Genomic DNA, 16,910 nt, shown 5'->3' on the forward strand with positions numbered 1-16,910 from the left:
GTAGTGTTGTAGGAGTTATGGATAGATGGTGTATAAATATTGCAAACTGCCCTTTTCCAAGGGAATTGGGTTGCTGGGGAAAGAAAGGTCGTCTATTTTCATTGCAAATTACTGAAAGACAAAGAATGAAGTGAGAAAAAGACTTCATGTGGATTTAGCCACAGTTGGGGTTAAGGGCAAAGTGACCTTATGCTCTTTGATGAATCTATATGGTGCCAATTGATTAGGTTAATATGCTTTCAAGCAGAGATATAGGTCAGGGGAGGTGCTCATTAATGAGAATTGTGGAATAATGTGAAAAATCCCTAGATTTGGAGTCCTAGGTACCTATATTTTTATCCCTTAGTAGTAATTTAGTTAAAATGACTGCTTGCAACGAGGAAATATGAGTCTCTGGTGTATAGTATTTAGTAGTGCTATTCTTAGGCTGGTATGTGCTAACATTTTTTAGGAGCCCTCCCTCATCTATTCTGATCAAGGATTTGCACTGCCCTTCTTACTTGTCTCCACAGCAGATAAAATTTAAAGGAACATGTAAATTAAGAAGCATTGCAATTAGTTATCTTAGGCAAGTTTGACTAATTTTAATTTGAGAATTACATTTGTGTTTCCTACTGAGCGACAAGATTAGAGATAACAGGGACAATGGCATTGTTGTGTGAGAATGCCCCATTGCTGGGAGTCAGTATAAAGCCCTTGCAAAGGTGCTTGCTCCTTTGATACTTCCCCTAAATAGGAGTTTGGAGTAGTTCAAAGAGGTCATAAAATGCCAAAATTGATTTCCAACAGTAAAGAAAGAATATTGGAAATGATATGGATATAAATTATATGAATATAATCTCTGGCATTTCCAGGATACTTGTCTTGTAGTTGCAGATGATTTCAGGTAGAAAACTGGCAAAAGTTTCCCAGTTTCCCATGTGGGGAGTTATGAGGCTCTAATTAAAGAGCTCTGCAAGGCATTCTCACTTACACAAAAACTCCACTATCCATACCATCTTCCATCTTCTGGCCTAGTAGAAAACATTCGGAAATATTTGAGATTCCCTAGCTCATAGTCTCTCTCCTTATGGCTTAGTAACAGGAATCTGTGCATTTTAGAGCATCATCTGATCTTAGACACCATTCTGTTGCAAGCAGATATGGCCCAATACTACAGGGAACTCATGTAATACACTCGGCTTTATCATTAGCAGATACTACCATCTTTTCTTCATCCTCCCAAGGAAACCTTTCATGCCTTAACAGCTGGAGAATTTCCTAGAGGAATCGCTGATTCACTTTTTCTGATTCCATCCAAATGGAGATTTTTATAAGTGATCATTAATTGGAAAACATGGCCAGAAATGTGTAATTAACCTTAGTGAAAGTTATAATTGACTCTGACAGCTTTTGAGGCTCAATAGGCAACTCTAAGCATTTTAGCCGGTGCGATAGTGGACAACCAAATAGCTTCAGACTTTTTATTAGCGAGCCAAGTGAGTTATGTCTGTGGTATTGCCAACATTTTTTGTTGCACTTGGATGTGAGCCAGAAGAAACAATTAATCTCTAAACCGAAGAAGATGGTTTATCTGGCTTGTCAAGTAGGTAAAAAATTCAGGGACACATTGTTTTAGCTTGAGTTTGGTAATTTTAAATTATGTCTCTGAAGCATTCTGCAGTGTTCAATCATTATTTTGCTCTTGAATTTCTGTGCATTGTGATTGCAGTGATTTCCAAAGTTTTAAGGCAGCTCTGCAACCACTGTCATACCACATGATCCAACAACTCATCATTTGACAAAAGGAGCTTGGAGATCAGTTCCTAATTGGACTCCAGACTGTAGTTTCCGTGACATCAATGCCATCTAGAAATCCTGACAATGATGTATGCAAGAGTGAGGCTACTTTTTTCTGACCCTCTGGATGGGACAAAACACAGTCATCAGTTATCCTTGACTAAGAACTAGAACAACTATCTCCATCAGTTGTGTAATTATAATCAGGGAATAACTTGTGATTCACACTGCACTTTTTTTTTTTTTTGCCTAAAACCTTGCCTTGCCTGCATCAGCTCTTGCCTTAAGACATCAACCAATCCAAATATTTGCCCAGTTTTTGATAGCCTGTTTTAATAACTGTGAGATCAACCCATATGCCATAGAAACCATGTTCTCACTTTCCCTAATTAAGTGCTGTTTTGGAATTGTGTTATTCCTTGATGCAGTAAGTCAGTAAAAAAAGTTTAGTAATATCATAGCAGATTTTTTTTATTTGAGAAGGAGATTTCCACATAAAAATCCTTAAATTCACTAACTCTTTAAGATATTTAGGAAATTCCTAAACTGAGACTGTAAAAAAATTATACCATATTTTTTCTGGTCTTATAAACAAAAACACTTCATATAAAAAGTGCCCAAATGTGGAAACCTTTAATGCTTGTAATGTGAATTTTAAAATTCATCTTTACTTTAGAAAATAGTTGAAGGATGTGTGGCGATTTCTTTGACTTTCTCAGATCAGAAACCATAGTATCAGTAGCTTCAAATGAAGATTCAAAGGACACCAAATAATTTTTTCAGAAGTGTGTCTGCATTTTAGTTACTTTGTCTCTTATCTTTATTTGATCTTTAATCCTAAAGAATCAACTTGAGTCTGTCTTTGAGATAAAAGAGTTCTTTCATTGAAATTAGTTGCCACTCAGTAATTTTTTTTAATACAGTAAACCTGAACTCTTCGACTTAATGATCTTATGAATAACTCAGTTTGTGATAACACAATTCAACTACTTGTAAGACCTCTACAATCTAGGGTACTCAGAATCCATCAAGTATCCTAGAATGACAAAAGGCATCCAGCATTTTTGAAAAAAACAACAAAACTTCTCACAAATTCACGGAAACTTCTGTCTACCTGCATTGTTTTCATACAATTATCTTTCAAACAGAAGTTAAGGTGCAGTCCTCATCCAAAAAAGGAAAAATGTAATCAAAACAGAGCATTTTTAAGTTACATCCTTACCACTTCCCATCAATAGTCTTGGCATTTAACCAACTTCCTTTGCCAGAAGAGGATTTTTGTTGATTTTTAAAGCTAAAATGAGAAAGATCTTATCAATTAGTTTATGTTGTAAGTCAGTCTTTTCTGGTTAGAGGCTACATGATGACTTACTGGTTAGTTTTACTCTCTTTGTTCTCCCTCATGTCAGTTATTACTTTCTATATTTTCAATATATTGAAATACAGACTTGTCTTTAGTATCTGGCTTTTTAGCTTATTTCTGTGTTTTATCTGTATGTGCAATACATACTGGCAACACCTCAACTCGTTTTTAATTTTCTATAGGTCACTAGTTACAAATGGGAAGAAGAAGTAATCCTCAAATAAGATAGTCATGACCTGTAAATTGCTAGGCTAGTGGGAAAGAAAAAGTGATTATAAGCAATTATTCCCATAGCTGCACCAAGCTCCAAAGGCAGGGAGCTCAGTTATTTCTTCCAGCAAGAAAAAGAGCCAGAGAGGAAAATATAAAGATACGTTTCCCACGTTTTTATAATTTGTGATGCAGTTTTTCTGATAGAATTCTTGTATTCTCTGTATATGCAGTTTCTTTATGACTTTTAATTTGATTGTTTTCTCTTGATAATCTGGCAATTTTATGTAAGTGTATTGTTTTATGAATAATTATATACATGTCTGGAGCAAAATAATTCCACCTCAAGAATTTGTGACTTGGCAAATTCTTCATAGAAATATCTCTTCCTAGACCACCTCCTCCCCTTATTTCAGAATCAACTTCTGTTTGTGCAGAAAGAGTGTTTGAGATGAAGGCATTGTAAATACATGACGACATTTCTATTTATCTCTATTATATCAGGGCCAAACAGAGAAACCTGATTCCTATCAGGTCAGCTTCAGAACTCAAACTGAGTATTCATGACTTAATTTCATGAAGAACACACTCAAACCAAATCACCTTGGACAGCACTTTAAATATTCTTGCAGACTAGTTTCTCTGCAGTGAGGCGGTTAGATTTGCCCAGTGGGTTCCCACAAGAGAATTTTTACTTTCCTTTGAACATCATTTGATTGCACTGGAGGGGAGACTTTTTGTTGTTGTTGTTTTAACCTCAAATTAATCAGGTCTTGCTCTGGGAAACAGAGAAATACTTTGTTAGGAAAAATTTGAGGATGACTTGGAAATGGCCAGGAAATTACTGGATGCCCCTTCTGTGGAATAATGGGCATTAGCTAGGGGATCCTCTGGGATTGTGTGGTTCTGTAGGAATGTGGGCCTTTGTCTTTGAGGAGGCTGTTAGTATCTGGCTTTTTAGCTTATTAGAAAATTGAAAGTAATGCATATTTCCTGTTCAGAACAATGGAAATGGGTTCTGTCCGTGGCAGTGTCAATACATGCTGTTTATGGCAATGCAAAATACAGAGAATGTAAGTCTCTGTAAGTCAAATTCCCATATGAATTGATTTTAACATTTTGTTAGTTTGCTCATTAATGAATGACTTTGGGTGAGTGTCATGATTTTAGTGGTTTGAAAATGATCCTTTCACTTCTCTATGCAGGGACAACTGGCCTTGCAGACACCTGTGCAGACGTAGAGCCTGGCATCTCACTTGCAGTACACCCCCAGCAGCTAGCCCCCTGGGTTAGTGCTTACCTAACCCATCAACCTGGGTGCTGCCAACCAATCCACAAAATTCAGAGAGTGCTTTCCCAGTATGGGAGGGAGTCACATCGTGGACTTTCAGCTTTAATAGAGTTATTCCTTTTCTTCCCATTTCCTTCTAACTACCAGTCTTTATTATTATTTTTTTAAGTCTGTTTCTGGATTGGATTTGATAAAATGTTTCCATTCAACACTTTCTTCTGTCTCTTAATTTTTATTTTACCACACCAACAAGATAGAAACTGAGACTGATTAGCCTCTAAATAGAGGCAAAGGCAAGTGCTTTCTTCAAGAAGACTGTAGTAGTGACTACCGAACAAATTTTAGTTGGCGTTTTTGTTGAGACATGGCTCAGCAAACCTTTGTTAACTTAAAGTGAGGTGGTGGTACAGCTTGTTCATTTTCAGTACTCCTGTGATTTTTTTCATGACTGGTCCGTTTATGGTTCATGGTGGTCATTGCTTGTGATTTGGTTTTGCTCCTGAGAATTTTTTGCTCCTATTTTCTTTTCTCAGTTCCTAAAACTGCTTTTAGATACAGAGAGTGTTATAAAAGTTCATGAGTGGAAAAGTACAGCTTTTCACAGCATCATCTGACCTTGGATCCTTACTCAGTAATTTCATGAATTTCCTTTTCCTTATCTCATTAGCAAATTTACAGGGGAAAAAAAAAAAGAACATAACAAAACAAAGTGGTTCTATTCCAAATTAGAGATTAGCTGCAGAGACAGAGAGCTCTCACTAAAAGCCTTAAAGAAAGGGTTCTAGCTCTAAGTTTTTGGTGTACCTGTGATTTAGTGCCAAGCTAGTTTGTTTTGTTACCCTGTGTTGGAAGTTGCTATCTGAAAGAAAAGGGCTTTTTGGAGTTTGACGTGACTTACAGTTTTTAGGGCTGCAAAGAGAATGGTGGACTTAAGAGCTGAAGTTTTCTGACTAGCAAGAAAGATCCATAAACCTTAATAGTGATGAATTTACTTATCACAGAAGTATTGAGTAGTTTTATAGCTTTAGTAAACAACTTAAACAAATTTTACTTCTAATAATAAACATATTGTGTTATAACTTCAGTATACAATTGGAATTCTCTGGGAGCAAATATGGTTTCCTGATTAAATGATAACATTGATAAGTTTAGTTTCTTTTCTTTCTTTCTTTCTTTCTTTCTTTCTTTCTTTCTTTCTTTTTTTTTTTTTTAAAGATTTTTTATTTATTTTTGTGACAGAGAGACAGCCAGCGAGAGAGGGAACACAGCAGGGGGAGTGGGAGAGGAAGAAGCAGGCTCACAGCGGAGGAGCCCGATGTGGGACTCGATCCCGGTAAGCCGGGATCACGCCCTGAGCTGAAGGCAGACGCTTTAACGACTGCGCTACCCAGGCGCCCCTCTTTCTTTTTTTTTTTTTTAAACATTTATTTGAGAGAGAGAGAGTGAGCACAAGCAGGGGGAGGGGCAGAAGGAGAGGGAGAAGCAGACACCCTGCTGAGTAGGGAGTCTGACAAGGGGCTCAATCCCAAGATCCTGGGATCCCAAGACCCTGGGATCCCAAGACCCTGGGATCCCAAGACCCTGGGATCATGACCTAAGCTGAATATAGATGCTTAACTGATTAAGCCACCCACGTGTCCCTATAAGTCTAGTTTCTTTTCAACAACCATCAGTAAAGACAGAATCTTAAAATTGAAAATAGATTATATATTTTCCAGCTTTATTATGATATTATTGATACATATGTAACTTTGAGGTGTACAGTGTGATAATTTGATGCCTATATACAAATCAATAAATGTGATACACCACACTAATGGAGTGAGAGATAAAAATCATATGATTATCTCAATAGATAAAAAAAAATTTAACAAACTTCAACATCCTTTCATGATTAAAAATTCTCACCATATTGGGTGTATAAGGAATGTACCCAAACAAAATAAAGGCCATGTGTGACAAAACGACAGCAAACATCATACTCAGTGGGGAAAGGTTCACACCTTCTCCTGTAAGATCAGGAATAAGACAAAGATGCCCACTCTTGCTGTTTCTACTCGATATAGTGCTGGACATCCTAGCTGCAGCACATAGATAAGAAAAAGAAATAAAAGCCATCCAAATCAGAAAGGAAAAAGTAAATTGTCTATGTTTCCAGTTGATATGATTTTCTTTAACACAGAAAATCCCAAAGACTCTTCCAAAAAACCCCTTAGAACTAATAAATCAATGTAGTGAAGTTGCAGGATACAAACCAACACATAGAAATCACTTGCATTTCTTACACTCACAATGAACTACCTGAAAAAGAAATAAAGAAAATAATCTAATTTACAGTAGCATCAAAAGAATAAGATACTTAAAAATAAATTTAATCAAGAAGTTAAAAGATTCAAAGAGATTGATTAAAGACATTGAAGAAGACACAAATAAATGGAAAGATATCTTGTGTTCATGGACTGGAAGAATGAATAAAATGTTTATATACTCAAGGCTCTTTCATAGCTATGAAACACTTTAACATATTCTATACTTTTTATTTTTATACTTCTATAGATTCAGTGCAATGCCTGTCAAAATTACAATGGTATTTTTCATCCAAATAGAAAAAAGAATCCTAAAATTCTTATTACAAAAGATCCTAAGTTGCCAAAACAATCCTGAGAAAGAAGAACAAAGCTGGAGATACCACACTTCCTAATTTCAAACTTTACCAAAGAAACCTATAGTAATCAAAACAGACACATACATCAGTGAAATAGAATCAAGAGCGCATCACAAATCTCTGCATATACAGTCTCACTCAGAATTGGGTGGGGCACCTGGGTGGCTCAGTTGGTTAAGTGTCTGACTCTTGATTTCAGCTCAGGTCATGATCTCAGGGTCATGAGATCAAGCCCCATGTCTGGTTCTGCACACTGCCTGGAGTCTGCTTGTCCCTCTCCCTCCCCCTCTGTCCCTCCCCCTGCTTGCATGTGCATGCGTATGCACCCCCACTCTCTCTCTCAAATAAATAAATAAAATCTTAAAAAAAAAAAGAAATGGGATTACATCAAACTCAAAAACTTCTGCCCAGCAGAAAAAGTGACTTACAGAATAGGAGAAAATATTTGCAAACCATCTATATTATAAAGGGTTAATACCCAAAATATATAAAGAACTTATACAACTCAATGGCAAAACAAATAATCCAATCAAAAATGGGTAAAGGAATGAATAGACATTTCCCAAAGACATACAAATGGCGAACAGGTACATGAAAAGTTGCTCAACATCACTAATTATCAGGGAAATGCAAATCAGGTAGTACCTCGTACCTGTTAGAATGGCTATTTTCAAAAACAAGGGATAACATGTGTTGGCAAGGTTGTGGAGAAAATGGAAACTTTGTGCACTGTTGGTGGAAATATAAATTTGTGCAGCCACTATGGGAAACAGTTGGGAGTTTCTTCAAAGAGTTAAAAATAGAACTACCATATGATCAACAATCTCACTTCTGGGCATACAACTGAAGGAAATGAAATCACGTGTCAAGGAGCTATCTGCACTCCTATGTTCATTGCAGCATTGTTTACAATAGCCAAGACATGGAAACAACCTTAGTGTCCACTGATGGATGTATGGATAAAGAAGCTGTGATACACACACATGCCTTCACATAGTGGAATATTATTCAGCCACGAAAAAGAAGGAAATTCTGCCTTTTTCAACAGTAGGGGTAGATCTTGAGGGCATTAGGCTAAGTGGAATAAGTCAGGCAGGGAAAGGCTGATACTCTGCAGTCTTTCTTATAGGTGGAATTTTGAAAAGCCAAACACATAGAAACTGTAGAATGGTGGTTGCCAAGGACCAAGGGGTAGGGAAAATGGGAGGATATTGTCCAAAGAGTACAGATTTCCAGCTATAAGATGGATAAGTTCTGGGGGTTTAATGTACAGCATAGTAACAGTAGCTAACAATACTGTATTATATATAGAAAGTTGTTGAGTATAAATTTTAAATGTAATCACTACATATGTAATAATGGTAATTATTGAGGTGGTGGAGATGTTTATTATGAAAATCATTTTATAATGTTATGTGTGTATCAAATCATGCTGTACACTTCATTTTTTATTTATTTTTTACATGCTGTACACTTTACACAGTATCATATGCCAATATCTCAGTAAAGCTGGTAAAAATTTAGGGTATCTATAGGCATTTTTGCAAAGAAATTCTGGCATGATTCCTGAACTGTAAATATAACACTGATTAATGTTTAATTAATGTTAATTAATGTTAAGCCATAAATATCTGAGGTTATCTGTTCTACTGGACAGAAATTATGTAACTTTGAAATTATATATAATTATTGGTTTAATGTTAAAAAAAAGAAATTATGTATATCTCTACTGGGCAAAAATCTGTGAGGAAAATGGTAACTTCACCAAGTCTATATCCTTTAATCAATACTTAATAGATGAATTATGTATATTCTCCTGGGTAATCCTTGGGTGTCCTTTGCCATCACGTAATGTTGAAAGGATTAAACACCAAACTTTTTGCCTCCAAGTTTTGTACTTCTGTATGTTTATTGGCGTTTTAATTTTTTTTCCTTTATCAATTGTCAGTTCATTCTATTTTTCGTTTTCTACTGGTTCTACTATATTTGATTTACTAGAGTAGAAGAAGGTAAATGTCTGTAGTGATTAATCTATACTCTTATTTAAAATGTATTTTATTTTAATGTTTTTCATATTTAATATATGTAAAATCCAAGAAAGTTGTATTTTGGGCCTTATTTTGAATGCAATAATCTTTTTTTTTTTTAAAGATTTTATTTATTTATTTGACAGAGTTAGAGACAGCCAGCGAGAGAGGGAGCACAAGCAGGGGGAGTGGGAGAGGAAGAAGCAGGCTCATAGCGGAGGAGCCTGATGTGGGGCTCGATCCCATAACGCTAGGATCACGCCCTGAGCCGAAGGCAGATGCCTAACCGCTATGCCACCCAGGCGCCCCTGAATGCAATAATCTTAATGTATTTAATTGTGAGTCCTTGTATTAACAGTTTTTGTGTGAATTATCTCGTAGTTTTCAAATTTGCTGTGCTCTGACAATTCTTTTAGTTGGTTTCCTATTGTTTCTCCAGAAAGTAAAGGGTTTGTGCACACATCTCTCCATCTCCATCTCTACGTTTCTTGTCCTAATCTGTTTCTACTCAAGTATTCACATCTTCCTCCATTATTCTAAGTCTTTCGTATTTACTCACACTTGCTGCTCTTAATTGTTGTTTGGACCTTTGAACACACAGAGACTTAGTTGACAAAATGTGTCAAGATTTCTAAGTTCTACAACTTTTTTTCATAAAAGTGTTGGAGTTTTTTCCATTTAAAAATTAGAAAATACATCTTTCATTAGAGATTTTTCTGGGTCATATCATAAAATAAAGGTAAAAAGTATGTAAGAAAAAAATAGTGGATCTTTATTTTTTATAAGAAAATCCTACACCTCTTTCCTCCCTCCCTTATTATCCTATGAGACCGTCCCCTTGGCCTGATGATCTCAGTCTGAGAATCCCAGAACTCTAATGCCTCACTTGGTCACCACCTTCTGCATTAGCTTAATTAGGCTCCTTTCTCAAAACAGCAGTTTTATTTAGCTCCTTGTCCTGGGGTGGGTGGGTGGATATGGGCAATGCTTATGCACAGGAGAAAATGCAGTCGGTGGAACTTCTCTGACTCCCTGACCATGTTGCCACCGGAGGTCTTTTGATAGATTAGGTAGGTGATGTAGTGAAGAGGGACTGAAGGCTTGGTGAACCGTCTTCTACCTGAAGAAAAATCTCCTTCACGGATTCCTATGCTTCCAGAGAGGAAGGAAATAATAAAATAAGCAGGAGCAGAAATCGTACAGGAAAGAAGAGTGGGGGCAACTGTATAGAGAAAGGCACGTGAAAGAAAGTGAAGTTGATTTTTTTCTAGTTTTGTTGAGAAATAATTGACATACATCATTTTAACTTTAAGGTGTACAGTATGGTGGATTGATTACATAAATTATGAAATGATTACCACAATAAGTTTAGTTAACACCCACCATCTTATAGATTAAATAAAAAGAAAAGAGAAAAAAATTCTTTGTGATAGAAACTCTAAGGATTAACTCTCAACAGTTTTCTTGTATATCATATAGCAGTGTTAACTATAATCATAGTGTTGTCGTGAAGTTGATTTTTAATGGGAATCCAGTTTTGAAAACAAGATATGGAAGAGAGAGTAAAGGATAGAGTTACTGTCCCTGCTTTTAAGATCTCTGATCTGTATTTTGTTATCTCCATATATCAGCTCCTTTTTGGCTTCACTTTCTGCATTGCCCAGTATGTAATTTGCTCAATTTCAGTGTGACCTCAGACTTCCAAGGATCTTTGTTTTTCTTTCTCTCTCTCTCTCTTTTTAGAGGAATATATTTTATTTTTTTATTGTTTTTAATTTTAATCCCAGGTAGTTAATGGTGTTACATTAGTTTCAGGTGTACAATACAGTGATTGAATAATTCTATACATTACTCAGTGCTTATCATGGTAAGTGTACTCTTAATCCCCTTCACCTATTTCACTCATCCCCCAACAACCTCTGCTCTCATAACCATCAGTTTGTTCTCTATTGTTAAGAGTCAAAAGGATATATGCACCCCTATGTTTATTGCAGCATAATTTACGATAGCCAAATTATGGAAGCAGCTCAAGTGGCTATCGATACATGGATGGATGAAGACACACAATGCAATATTATTCAGCCACAAAAAGAATGAAACCTTGCATTTGCAACAACACGGATGGATCTAGAAAGTATAATGGTAAGCAAGTAAGTCAGAGAAAGACAAATACCATGTGATTTCACTCATATGTGGAATTTAAGAAACAAAACAAATGAACAAAGGACCTCTGTCTCTTTTGATGCTCCATTCTGCTTACTGTGCCAGACAGATGTGCTGCTCTAAAATGCTGAATATCAAGTTCCTGACCATTTCTGAAGGGTGTCACAAAAAGGTTCCATCTGGCTTTGGACTAAGTTTGTGAAACCTGTCTTCAACAAGATTCTCACAGTTGCTTGGAAATTATCTTTTAACTATTGGTACATTTCTGACACTCTACAAATTTTCTACACATAGCATATTGCCTTATTTTCCCACTCACCCCCAAACCTTTTCCTCTATATGATTGAAATTGTCATTTCCTGATTTTGCTTTCTCCACTTTAACACCATCTGTTACTTCCCTAAAATCTTGATTTTTCTCTCTGCTGTTTGGTTTTCTCCCTTTAATGGTACCAGTGATATCTCAGCTCTAAATCTATGCCTTTTATTTAGTCTTCTAATTTTGGTCACTCTTTAGCATGTGAAAGTGAGCTGTTACTTACTTCTGTGACATTCCTTTTTCCTTGCTTTTTATACATTGAAACAGGGCTTTTAAAAGGCAGATAATGTGTAAAAATAGTAGTTATAGTAACACAAAAATGATGACAACAAATACTATGTATTTGTTCTTTTTTGGCCATGTATGTTTCCTCCACTAGCTTTCTTCTGTCTTATATGTTATCCTTTAAGTAAATCTTTCTTTCTCATGACTTCAAATTTTGGATGGCTCCTAAATTTTTGTCCCAGAGTGGGAAATTGCTCATCTGTCAATTACTGTGGATTTTTATGAATAAATGGCCCCCTGACTTGGTGAATTTTTTTAAAGATTTTATTTATTTGAGAGAGCACACGCATGCAGGAGCAAGGGTAGGAGGAGGAGTGGGGGCAGAGGGAGAGGGACGAGCAGACTCCCCACTGAGCAGGAGGCCTGATAGTGGGGGATCATGACCTGAGCCAAAGTCAGACACTTAAGTGACTGAGCTACCCAGGCGCCCCTGCTGAGTCTTTTACTAGCACCAAAACTCTGGTGGATTTTGTTTTTTTTCCCTTCTGATCAGCAAACACCTTTCTCCCTTCCCCTCAACTTGTAGCAGTAATATGTAGGTTTAAGTCTTAGCTCTGCCACTAGTAGCTATAAAATCTTGGGTAAGTTAATTTATTTATGTATTAAATGTTTATGAGAATGGGATGGAATATTCCTAGTAAAATGGAATCCTTTTTTCCCCAGATTTATTGAAATATAATTGACGTATAACATTGTGTCAGTTTAAGGTGTACATTTTTTGCATTCTTGCTCAAAGTTCATAACAGGAATAATTGTTTTAGATCATGAACAGATATCCATATTTGCATGATGTAGTCAAAACAGCACTGGATTTGGAATCAGAGGGTCTAGTTTTTGGTTTTAAACTATGTAACTATGTTTTTAGGTAAGTTACTAGCTTCTCTGAATTTGAGATTTTGCATCCATAAATGAAAATAATTCTATCAGGTATATCTATCCTATAGGTAATTATAAGGATCAAACATGTGAAAGTACTTAGTAAATATGTGCCATAAAAATAATGTATGGTTTTCCAGCTCTGAGATTCTATCATTAAATATTTTAGAAACTTTCAGAATATGGTGTAAAAAAATCTATATTTTCTTTGTGACTTTAACAATGGCATGGAAGATGATTACTAATTATATCATGAAGCCTGGGAAATAGAAACTGTATAAATTCCCTGCTATGCTGGCTGCTATTGGAACTATTGCTCCCCCAACCCTTTCTTTTCCTTTTACATGCTGCTTCTTCTTTTCTAAAACCTCATGAAGTTAAACCATGGACCATTATAAGTCCTGAGATGAGGCTTCCCTACTCCCCAGCTGGAAGTTTATAGCAAGAATACCAGGCATTCTCTTGGGAGTGACTGGGAAATGTGTTAATGCTTAGGTTTGAATTTGGAAACTTCATTTGTGCATGCTGGACTTCAAAGAAAAAGATGGTAGACTAGAAAAACAGGAACTGTGAAAAATTATGGACCCGAGAAAGTGCCTTTACTTCAGAGAAGTGTTATTAATTGTATTTTAGGAAACACAAGAGCCAGAAGAAAGGCTCCTTTTCCTTCTCAAACTTACAGTACATTTGAGGAGGGAAAATCTATAAAATTGAAACCATTGAGGAACTATGATTAGTAAGAACTGATTTGCTCTAGATAAGCAATCAGTTATTATCTCTTTTCAGCATGTTTTCCTCTCCCCTCTCAACTTGTTAAACTCCTATAGTTATTTTTGCAAAACTCACAAGACCTTTATCCTTTGTAAAGTTGTGTCTGAATTTCCTGGACTCTTGTGTGTCCTTCCTGGCCAACAGCAGACATCTGGAATGTCTCCTATGGTACTATATATTATGGTTTATTTTTATGTGGATATTTATTATTTTTCAATTAAAATTTAAGTTTCCTGACTTCTGGGAATAAGAGAAGAGATTCATATAAAGTGGAGTTACTAGGAAAATTTTCGTGGAGGAGATGGGATTTTGATTTACCTTTAAGGGATGAGTAGTGATTGGAAATGTTCCATATTGCACTATCCTGTCCGTAACCAGTAGCTAGATGAGGCTATTGAGCACTTGAAATACTAGTATTTCAATACTAGTATTTCCTTGGCCAGTACAACCGAGGAAATAGATTTTTAATTTCATTTAATAACCATATGTAATTATTGGGAACTAGTTTGGACCAAGTAGATCTAGGTTTGGCATATCTCTTCTTATTTTGTGATTTTTCTAGCATGTGGTATCTGAAGCCATACGTGGACTAGAAAAACCAGATTCTCTGTCTATAACTAGTTGCTTGTTCCTCACTGGACTACTGTTTTCTCATTTGTAAATGATTAATTTGGACTAGCTAATCACTTACGAGATTTGTGGGATAATATTTTTATGACTGATTTCACTCGTCATGCACAACTGAGGTGTGTGTGTATGTGCATATATAAATACACATATTAAAAGACAAAACTTTGGGATCCTTTTTTTTTTTTCTATTGCTGGGTTTCTCTTGCCCTTTCCTTTCAGTTCCAGGTGTGAGGCTTTTTGTGCATTCATGTACCTTTATTTTACCAGCTCTTTACTGTGTATGCTGTAACCCACCTCTTTTCTCAGACCACTTCATCTTTTAGCAGCATATCTAAGTATTATGGGAGCAAGAGGGCTTGAGACACAGAACTGTTTGACCTACAGGCAAGAGAATATATTTTCCATGTGGTCACATTGTATTCCCTGCAAAAAAGTGGATAAGAACTAAAGAGATTCATGTAGTCACCCAGAATTAGAGTCAGGGAACCATCAGACTTGGCATTGGATCCCAGACACTTGAGAGGTTTGAAGCAGAGAGATCAGATAAGAGGGATAAAAGGGGCTAAGGTTGATGAAGGGACAGGAGAAAATCAATGGTTATATGGCAACTATGAAGTTTGCATTTCTTCATCCCCAGCAAATTCCAAAAGCTTCGGGCTCTAGTAGCTATAGCCAAGGTTCACAAACTTCAGAGATTGTGAAGAATCTGGACAAATAAATCAAATTGGCTTCCTTAACTTCCTGACTTCCCATAGCACTCCCTTCCCCCTTGTACATCTTGGCCATGTCCCGGCTGCTGACCATCCTACTAGGTACTTCTACTTTTACCTTCTGAGTGCCCATGCAAATACTCTGTGCCATTAGTATCTAGTCTACCCTTGCCTTGATCCTTCATACTCTCGAGTCACCTTTATACCCTATGCCTGGTTCTCTTTTGTTCACTGCTACTCTGTGGGCATTGTATGAATTGTAAATATGATTGTAGGTAGTGGTATAATTATAAGAGACATATTATGTGCCTGAGATGAGGCAAGGGTAAGAAACGAGACAACTTGAATGGCTGAAGAATTGTTCCAGGAGCAATTAAAATAGTACCAGTGAATTCTGGCAAATGCCATCTTTACCTCCTCTTTCTTTTTCTCATTGTGTTGCACTATACCACCTTCCTTGCCCTTCCTAATCTTTGTTATGCATATCTACAGTGTTTTTATATTTGCTTCATTTTCTTGTTTATAGATGAATTGTCCTGGAAGCCATGGTGTTAGGGATGTTGCATGTGGAAGTGACTCAACTGCTTTAGGTGACACCAGGTAAAATGCTTATTTAATAATGGCCCTGTGAACGAATTGAGGGGATAGATAGTCTTCACAGTGTGAATATCCTTGAATAATTAATCATTATAATGTAGAACTTTATTAACATTCTTATTTTAGTTTCTTTTTAATTTTTTTTTTAATCTGGAAACATTCCAGCTGATAAATCAATGGATGGAGTGAATCACTCTGTGGTGTCAGAGTTGGTGTTCCTGGGAGTCACCAACTCCTGGGAGATCCAACTTCTCTTTGTGTTCTGCTCCATATTTTATGTGGCAAGCATGATGGGAAACTCCCTCATCATGCTCACTGTGACTTCTGACCCTCACTTACATTCCCCCATGTACTTTCTGTTGGCCAACCTCACCTTCATTGACCTTGGAGTTTCTTCTGTCATTTCTCCGAAGATGATTTATGACCTTTTCAGAAAACGTAAAGTCATCTCCTTTGGTGGCTGCATCACTCAGATCTTCTTTCTCCATGTCATTGGTGGTGTGGAGATGGTGCTGCTCATTGCCATGGCCTTTGACAGATATGTTGCCATATGTAAACCTCTGCATTATTTGACTATTATGAACCGAAAAATGTGTATTTTGCTTCTGGTAGCTACATGGGTAATTGGCTTGACCCACTCAGTGATTCAATTGGTTTTCGTTATAAAATTGCCATTCTGTGGCCCTAATGTGTTAGACAGCTTTTTCTGTGACTTCCCTCGGTTAATCAAACTGGCCTGCACAGACACCTACAGTCTAGATTCATGGTCATAGCCAACAGTGGGTTTATATCTCTGGGATCATTCTTCATATTGATTGTCTCCTACAGTTCTATCCTGACCACTGTTTGGAAACACTCCTCAAGACGCTCATCCAAGGCCCTCTCCACTTCAGCAACTCATGTCATGGTGGTGATTTTGTGCTTTGGTCCTTGCATCTTTGTTTATATCTGGCCTCACCCCACATCACGCTTCGACAAATTTCTTGCTGTTTTTGATGCAGTTCTTATTCCCTTTTTTAATTCAGTCATCTATACATTCAGGAACAAAGAAATGAAAGTGGCAATGAGGAGAGTATGCAGTCAGTTTATTACTTACAGAAGGATTTCATAAATGACAAAAGTATTATGGACTTTTCTTAATGACTTGAAATAACATCAAATTTCTATAGTTTCAGTATCAGTTTCCAAGTACCTTACTACTGTTTAGGTGTCTGAGATGAAAATA

At 36.5% G+C, this 16,910-nt stretch overlaps 1 protein-coding gene across 1 annotated transcript; it reads left to right on the plus strand.

The window, feature by feature from the left end:
• The first annotated feature begins 15,635 nt into the window (after nt 1–15,635).
• Nucleotides 15,636–16,796, plus strand: LOC113249394 (olfactory receptor 4F3/4F16/4F29-like). Its single transcript, XM_026490910.4, is given in 2 exon segments — nt 15,636–16,441; nt 16,444–16,796. Coding segments are annotated over 2 exon segments (933 nt in total). The 5' UTR covers nt 15,636–15,861.
• Nucleotides 16,797–16,910: the final 114 nt, after the last annotated feature.

This window comes from Ursus arctos, unplaced genomic scaffold, assembly GCF_023065955.2.
Source record: "Ursus arctos isolate Adak ecotype North America unplaced genomic scaffold, UrsArc2.0 scaffold_23, whole genome shotgun sequence".
Lineage (NCBI taxonomy): Eukaryota > Metazoa > Chordata > Mammalia > Carnivora > Ursidae > Ursus > Ursus arctos.